Source organism: Amphiura filiformis, chromosome 4, assembly GCF_039555335.1.
Source record: "Amphiura filiformis chromosome 4, Afil_fr2py, whole genome shotgun sequence".
In the NCBI taxonomy this organism is placed as follows: Eukaryota; Metazoa; Echinodermata; class Ophiuroidea; order Amphilepidida; family Amphiuridae; genus Amphiura; species Amphiura filiformis.
The window spans coordinates 74,566,812-74,575,818 of NC_092631.1; the positions used below are offsets into that span (position 1 = coordinate 74,566,812).

The 9,007-nt window shown below is 37.5% G+C and overlaps 1 protein-coding gene across 1 annotated transcript; it reads right to left on the reverse strand.

Annotated features, from left to right (window-relative positions):
- Positions 1–1,891: 1,891 nt before the first annotated feature.
- LOC140150371 (uncharacterized) lies at positions 1,892–3,757 on the reverse strand. The gene has a single exon (XM_072172381.1). The coding sequence runs from the start codon at positions 3,755–3,757 to the stop codon at positions 1,892–1,894; it is 1,866 nt and encodes a 621-aa protein (XP_072028482.1).
- Between the last annotated feature and the right edge of the window lie 5,250 nt (positions 3,758–9,007).

A 9,007-nucleotide genomic window follows, 5' to 3' on the forward strand; every position in this document is an offset into this window, starting at 1 on the left:
TTGCTTGTGACTGTTAAAGTGGGTATTACTAACATTTTTTGCTTTAATATTGATATCTGAGGTGTATTGAATATAATAAGTGCCCAATGGGCACCCTTGAGCATTCCAAAAAAGAAAGAGTCAAAGTTTACACAGGTTCGTGAGGATTCAGAAAATGTATAGTTTGACCTACCTACGACCGATCTAGAGTTATTGGCAAAAAGGTCAAGGGTTGGAATTTTAGCTCCACAGGGGTCAAACACAGAAAGGTTATTCAAAGTTTCCACTGCTTTGGTAACACAGCTACTGTCCGTTGAGTCCATTTGATGTTGACGTATTTTCCCGCGTTACCTAGATAACAAAATGTCGTACATTCTTTTTTATTAATTATTATAACAAGACAAACATTTTGATATACTTTACTATTATTTTTTTAATCTTTGTGACCTTAGTAATATTTTGGTATGGCTATTAACTAAATCGGAGCCTAATAGGCCACTGTCTTTTTTTGAGCTATCAACAAGCATTAACGTTAAGCTAGAAAATGTTAGTTATACGCTTTACACTAAAGGGGAAATATGATACTTATGAGCGGTCAGGGTAAATAGTATACTTCACTTCACTTCACTTAAAGCTTTCCTCCCATGACACAGGTAGGTCCTGGAGATAGCTGCCTAGCCACTATGCTTCGCCACTCAGCTCTGTTGTTTGCCATCCGACCGGCTTCTACTACGGATTGGATTCCCACTGCACTGCAGTTTGCTTTGATGTTGTCCATCCAGCGCATTGGGGTCTTCCTTTAGGTCGTTTCCTGGGATTCTTCCTTCTAATACGATTTTTGGATATCTGGATGGAGGCATTCTTTTCACATGGCCATAGTAGGACAGCTGTTTTGCACGGATCTTGTTCATTACAGTGCACTGGTAATCAAGGGTGTCTCTGATTGAGGTGTTCCTAATCCTGTCCCTTCTAGTAACACCCAGGATTTTTCTGAGACAAGCCATTTCAAATACCAGAAGTCGCTGCTCATCACGTTTTTGATTGTCCAGGCTTCAGAGGCATAGGTTGCTATAGAAAGCACCAGTACTTTGTACAATTCCAATTTTGTTATGGTGGATATTTCTTTGGATTTCCAGATGGGGTTGAGTTTTTGCATGATGCCCATGGCCAAGCCAATTCTCCTTTTGATGTCTTTCTCGCTGCTTGCCTTTTCAGTGATCACTCCACCTAGATAGATGAATGATTCCACCTGCTCAAGGGTGGAATTTCCAATGGATATGGTGGCTCTTGCTGTTTCTCTACCAATCACCTGGACTTCGGTTTTAGCGATGTTTATTGTCAGACCAAACCTCATGCTTTCATTGTGTACTTTGTCGACTAGAGTTTGGAGGTTAATTTCAGAGTCGGCCAGTAAAACAATATCATCGGCAAATCTCAGGTTGTTGATGAGCTGTCCTTGAATTGTAATTCCAATGCCGACATCTTCAATAGCTAGGCGTAGGACCAGTTCCAGCAAGATGTTAAACAGCTGGGGAGAGAATGCATCCCTGTCTGACTCCTGTTTGAGTGGTGAACCAGTTTGTCAGCTCTTCATTCACTCTTACTGCACTTTTAGAGGTGTTATATAAGGCTTGGAGAAGTCTAACCATTTTTCTAGAGTAGCCTAGGTGGTCCATAGCCTTCCAAAGACCTTCTTGCCAAACAGTATCAAAAGCTTTTTGATAGTCGATGTAGCAGCAGTATAGTGGTTTCCCTATCTCCGTGCTTTTTTCAGCCAGTTGTCGTAGCGAAAACAATTGGTCCACTGTACTCCTGCCTGCTCTAAATCCTGCCTGAGATTCTGAGAGGATCTCTTCAGTTTTCTTCTGGATTCTAGATTGGATGATCGAGCAAAATACTTTCCCTGCCAAGCTCAGGAGGCTGATACCTCTGTAATTTCCACAGTCCATTTTATCCTTTTTCTTAAATATGGGGACAATGATTGCCTTCCCCAGTCCTCAGGAATTACTTCAGACTCCCATATCTTGTTACAGAGTTTTAGAAGAGCATTACATCCAGCTTCTCCTGCTGCCTTGATTTCTTCCGCTGATATACCATCTTCTCCTGCTGCTTTATTTCCCTTGAGGCGTTTGATGGCCAGTTCCACTTCAGATTTGAGAATGTGGGGCTCCATGTCTTCAGTTGAAGTACTTGGTAGAGACTGTAAGATACTTGTATCGGATGGGATGGGTTGATTATACAGCTCTTCATAGTTTTCTTTCCATCTGTCCTTTATTTTCTTGTCATCGGTGAGCACCTCGCCACCTTTGTCCTTTACACCTCTCATACGAGTAGATTTTGATCCAGTGATGGTCTTGATGGTAGTGTAAACCTCTTTGGTTTTCTTTGCATCATTTGCATGCTCCACATCTTTGCACAGATTTTGAAGCCATACTTCTTTGCACTCTTTACACTTCCGTTTTATTTCTCTGTTGAGAAAGTTGTACCTTGGCTTTTTTGAGTTTTCTTTGAGTCTTTCCTGCTTCACCTTACTTCTTTCTTCCGTCAGCTTAAGAACTTCGGCAGTTAACCAAGGTTTTTGTCTCTGAGGTTTCTTTGCTCCTAGGACCTTGTCAGCTGTTTCATTAAAGCCTGACTTAATATTCTGCCATAGCTCTTCCGTCTCTATGTCTGTGTCGGGTAGTTCAATTAGTGGGTTAAATTTTCCACCAATTGTTACTTGGTAGTCACTGTAAGTCTGCTGTAGGTACAGTTTGCTTACATCAAATTTCTTGATCTTGTATTGTTTCCCTCTGGATCTAAGTTTCAGTTTAATGTTGGCTAAAACAAGTTGGTGGTCAGATCCGATGTCTGCGCTGGGAAAGCTGCGCGAGGAAGTCACGCTCGTTTTCCATTTTTGTCGTATTAGGATAAAATCGATCTTGTTCCTTGTGGAACCATCTGGGGATTCCCAGGTCCACTGGCGACTTGGTTTGGATTCTTTGAAGAGAGTGTTTGTGATACACAGGCTATTCGATGAACAAAAGCTGAGCAGCTTTTCACCTCTGTCGTTTGCTTCTCCAATACCAAACTTCCCAATAACGCCATTCCATGGTTCCCAGTCGATACCAACTTTCGCGTTGAAATCACCCATGATGATAAGGATGTCTTGGGAAGGTGTTTTATTTATTTCCAATTGCAGTTGGTCATAAAAGTCTTCAATATCTTCGTCTGGGTATGACGTTGTAGGTGCATACACCTGCATAATGGTAGCTGTTCCTATTTGAGTGCGAAGCCTTGCTGTAATTAGCCTTTCTGAAATAGGATTGTAGCCGAGGAGTGATCTCTGGGCATTCTTGTTGAGAATTAAGGCAACCCCTGCTCTGTGAGTAGATCCACTACCGGCGCTCAATATTTGGTAACCATCTTGTGTGAAATCTCCTGATTCTATCCAATGGGTTTCTGATATACCCATTATCTCCCACTTATAGTTCTCCAATTGGTGAATAAGTAATTCTAAGTTGCCAGGCTGGTGAAGGGTCCTGACATTCCATGTCCCGATACCAATCTTTTTCTTGGCATGTAAAAGTGCCCTTCTATCATCAGGGTTATTAGCAGCATCCCGTCTAATTGGGTTTCGGAGTGGTGTTCGCCCTGCTGTAGGAGGACCATCACTCTTTCCGATTGGCTTTCGGGGTGGTGCATCATCATGCACTGGATGGTGATCCAGGCCCTGAGTTAGTCGGTGCGAATGTAAATCCGGGGCTTTAACCCGGGTGCTGTTTGTTGAACTCATCATAGTGGTTAAGTTTCAGTGGTCTAAAGCAAGGTAGGACGAAGGACCAGTTCTCTCCCTACAGGTCACTAACTGGTGACTTTGTTAGATTTATTTCTCCTCCTAACTGTAGACAAACCTGGAGATAAGGCTCGATGATCTTGAAGATGATGTCATACAGTAAGCAAAATCTGCAACCCTCCAGACTGCTCCAACAGCCTTTCAGATCACAGACTATTGCCCCCAGAGTATAAACAAATAGTATAAACAACACACAACACAACACCGGCGTACGTGATCAATTCCATGATGCTTACCAGCCAGCATAATAATATGCCACTATAAAGGGAACAGGCTTAGGCATTGGAACATAGAAACTCGAGTTTCGAGTCTCATACTTCGAGTTTCGAGTTTTATATTTCGAGCTTCGAGTCTCATATTTCGAGTTTCGAGTTACATTTTTCGAGTTTCGAGTCTGAGACTCAAAACTCGAAAATAGAGACTCAAAACTCGATATTATAAACTCGAAACTCGAAACTCGAAATATGAGACTCGAAACTCAAAAAAGAAGACTCGAAACTCGGAATTTGAGGCTCGAAACTCGAAATTTGAGACTCGAAACTCGAAATATGAGGCTCGAAATTCGAAATATGAGGCTCGAAACTCGAAATAAGAGACTCGAAACTCGAAACTCGGAACTCGAAAAATTGACTCGAGACTCGAAACTCGAAGATAAGCAACACACACAAACTATAGCGCATGAGATCAAATGAACTATGCTTAGCCCAATTCTTACCGTAGTGAATGGAACATATTTTGTGATCGCTTAGCTTCGCAGCTGAATGAAATTAAAATAAATGAATTTGATCTTTGATGTCATATACTTCCAAAATATATACCGAATGTATACGGTTCTTGGACTAACATATTATTCAAGGTGTGTTTTAAAAGGTCGGTAAAACGATAATATATGATACGGTTGATAGTTTCGGTTAAAACCCGTCTTATGCTGTTTAATAATTGAGATTTCCTCAACCAATAACATGAGAGCAGCATACTGAATGTACTTAAAGTTTTAGAGAGTGACAAATATACTAGATAAGCGTTATTCCAACAATATGGAATACTAGAAGTATTAAAACAATACAAATCTTGTTATTCCTCGAAGACGTCAATGTTTGATTTATTGTATGTGTGAATATGTGTAGTTTACATTTGTTTTAAAATTTTCTGTGCAATATAAACATTCATAAAAACGTTACTATGATTATGAAATCAAAAAACCTAAATATGTCAAACGTCTACTAGAGCTTTGTGAACTGGGTTATTCAATTATTAATCTTGCCGCGTTTTTATTACATTTAGAGAACTCACAAATTCAGAGGAATGACATTTTAACTGACAAATTTCTCACTTGCGAAGCGAATATTGATGAATGTATGCTTTTTGAAGTTTTGACGACGGAATGTGAGGTTGGCCTAATAAAAACAGTTGCGTCTTCTCAAGAGCGGGGAATGTACAAATCCATTGCTTATTAGGTAACACTGGCTAGTTCATACATATTATTAAGAATTACACTCACAACCATTGATGCACCTATGATAAATTTTGAGATTGAGTTTTAAATGTTATATATTGCCAACTAAGTATGTTACATTTCTGATTCCGTTTGAAAATTATGTCTTGCACAATGCGTTACAAACATGTCTTGGCCCTTTTTATTAACAAAAAAAGGCTAATGTGCTTTAAACTTTTGTATGGTTTCTATCATAAAATATTTTGTTACTTTTCATCACTGTACTTTGATGAACACTAGACCTACGAATCTAAAAATGAAACATTTTACATCATACAAAATTATAACATTATAATTACCATCTTTTGAAATTGAAATCAAAAGGGGATTCACTTGAAGATTGAAAAGCCTCTAACGTTTATCATTGATATACATGACAACTACCCTCATGATCAGGATCGCAGTCTTAATCAACTACCCTCGTGGCCTGCGTCGTATGCCATCCGCGTGTCACAGAACACTTAACATTTCAATTCAACTTTGCTTCTAGATAACCTTGAAAGCTTTAGATGCGGATATCGGCAATTTAGTGTGCCAATGACTGGAGGCTTAAACTTACAGTACTACGAAGATACAATTCAATATCTGGGTTTTGCTATACTACTCTTTCATCCAATCTTTAATATTAAACTGTTCGACTGTAAGACATATTGTTCTTCACTTTATTGTCTAGACATTTATTTGAATCTATAATTACAATCTCAACCTGGTCTCACATTACATGTACTTAATAAAATGTAGACTTTTGATTGATTAAAACAATGTAAGGTGTTTCTTTAGTTTAAATTTTTTTTAAATGGTGGACATTTAAACTTTGTAACATTTTGATTAACTGGCTTCGTGGAGAACAGGTTGTGTAAACTAGTGTGATGTTGTTTTCTAATTGATATCTCAGACAACGACCGCCTCGACTTGGTCGTATATTGTAGAACACTTAACATGTCATAGAACACTTAACATTTCAATTCAACTTTACTTTGAAATAACCTTGAAAGCTATTGATGCGGAAATCAATGATTGAGTGTTCCTGTAGCTAGAGGTTTTGTCTTTAAGGCTTACAAGGTGGAACATTAAAGGTAAATGTGCACAATTATTATATTGTCAGCACTAGGTATGTCTATATCAGTTTTTACCACTATTTCTTTTTCTTTGTATCGCAGCACCAACCTGTATTCTTTGGTCTTCATTGCCTAGAGGTGTTTCAGATGACACTATCAAGCCATCCAATCGAACTGTAGTAGCTGCCTTTATAGAGAGAGCACTTGGTGCAAAAAACCACTGTTTCTCGTGTATTATTGCGGGATAAAATAATACTTGATGGGTCACTCCTTGGCCTCTTGAAACATATTTGACAACCCTCAAATGAACCACAACATACTTATTGGTTCAGTCACATGAACAGTGAGACATTCAGCCAGTCTTTAAGAAAGTAATAGGTATAATGGACGGTTTGACCATTACTGTAATTGTAATTTGTGATAAAGAAAAAACACTTGATATACAGTGCGCAAAATAAATAAGGTATCAGTTCCTATAATCTCTTGGCAAAGTTCGAATTAAAGAATACTAATTTACACTCTATTGTCATATCGTCACTGGCGATTAACCAATAGCAAACACTACGTGATCTACATATATTTCTTCACAGAAATTTGAATTGGGTCATCAAATACTTTTGTAGAAAACAGTGTGATAACAAAACTTAGAGGGGCTCGTTAAATTGGTTGACAGTAGGGTACCGGTTTGAGTAGCTGAAGTTGGTTGTCGAATCTCACGCGTCATTGCCTGGTACATGGTGTCCCATCTTTTACCATTTTAAAATGCTACCTTTCTTGTAAAAATTTTATTATGGACAATATGAATGGAAACATTTTCGCATAAATAAGAAAAGCCTACATAAAACAAATTACAGCATAACAATAAACTGATACTTGGGCCTACTCTCTATTTATACAATCACAAAACAATGACTACAATGTCTGTTTGTCACGTATTACAATTAAATTTTAAAAATGTACAAAATTGGCGCAAGTTTAAACATTATCTAAATGAGATGGTATGGAATACAAATACGGAGTAAATTCAATTTATTTTATTTTGATAGATTATTAGACAGTAACCTTTCCCTGGTCTCAAATGATATGTCTTATGCAGGATGAGGTTCCAACATAAAGGTTAGAGAGGATTTGATAGCTGAAACTTAATTGTGTATTCTTGTTTAACGAGGTCTCTAGTGACAAAATTTAAATTTCGAAAATCAAAAATCATATATTCAATGTTGGTCAACAATACCAGCAAATATTATTTACTTGGATATCTAAATTGTGATATCCTTAGTTGAACAAGGACACTTGAACTGCAAATGTACTCATTGAAATACGCAATATTTATGTGGTCTTCAGTAAAAAAGAAAATTATGGTACAAGCTCTTTTCAATTCATTTTAGATTTGTCTAACGATAATACTTACAGTGCGATTCAAAATGGTGAAGAGACTTTTGAGATACCCTGTAATTTTGACTACCAAGTCGGCATTTCCATCATTTTGCCTGGCACGAATTATACCTAATGCCCCTACCACTATGATTGGAAAAAAGATATCTCCCTGTATGTTTAATTCTGCCACTGAATTCTGCAGAGCAAGCAACCAATATCATAGGTGATGCCCAGTCTTACATACGAAAAGATTGAAAACAAAATGACGTCACAGCAGAGCGCAACATCCAAAATCAATCGTGGTTGCGTGGCTAAAATATTAATGAATGAAAACTATTTGTGAACGAAAAAGATAAACATAGAGCATAACACTCAGTCTATGCTTGAACATGTTATTTTTAAATGTAAAAACTTGCAAGTTGTGACAATGTATCGTACTTTATTTTTTTGTGCACCGTATTTTCTTTCTCATTTTAACCACAGTAAATTTCTATTAAGAATGCACAGATGTCTGTTTTGTATGTTGTCAATCACAAGATTCGTGTGTAAGTAAATATATGAATGAACATGGATTACTGGCAGCAACATGATATATATAATGTTTTATTTTTATATTTTTATTGTATATTAATCCTTTGAAACATAGAAGCTGATATATTCAAGGAGTCTCTTGAAAGTCATAAGAGCTCTGAACTCGTGATGGACCATATATCCAATTGCTCTTAATATACCAATGACGCTATTATGATCCTTGAATTTTCACAAGAATTGGGAATCACTATGATAAGCACGTTCCGAATAGGCATCAGATATGCAAGTGAAGAGGCCGTTTCCAATTTTGAGGCATACATTGGATGGGCCGTACAATATGTTGAATAACTGTTCAAGAGGTTACGCCATCTGAAAGCAGAATTGATATAAATAAATGATATTGGTTCAACGCTCACAGTAACAGACAAAACAAGAATGTATCTTAGGTCAGAAGAGAAACTTTATTTAAAGTCAAATGAAGAGCCCTCTCACATTAGGAACTTTATTCCGCATTTTCTTTTCTAAATAAAAGCACTTCATCTTTAAACCACTATGTGTAGGCTTGAGGAAGGTTCTGTGAACTTTTGAAACCGAATAAATAATATTTTGATATCGAGTTATTGAGCATAAACACTTACCGGCAGTCATAAAGGTTTTTTGTTTGTCAGCTAAACTCTTATTAGAGAATGTTACACTCATATCAAAGATCTCAAGATAAAATAATTAAATTTC

Coding starts and splice junctions, on each gene's coding strand:
- LOC140150371 (XM_072172381.1), bottom strand. CDS start 3,757: ATGATGAGTTCAACAAACAGCACCCGGGTTAAAGCCCCGGATTTACAT.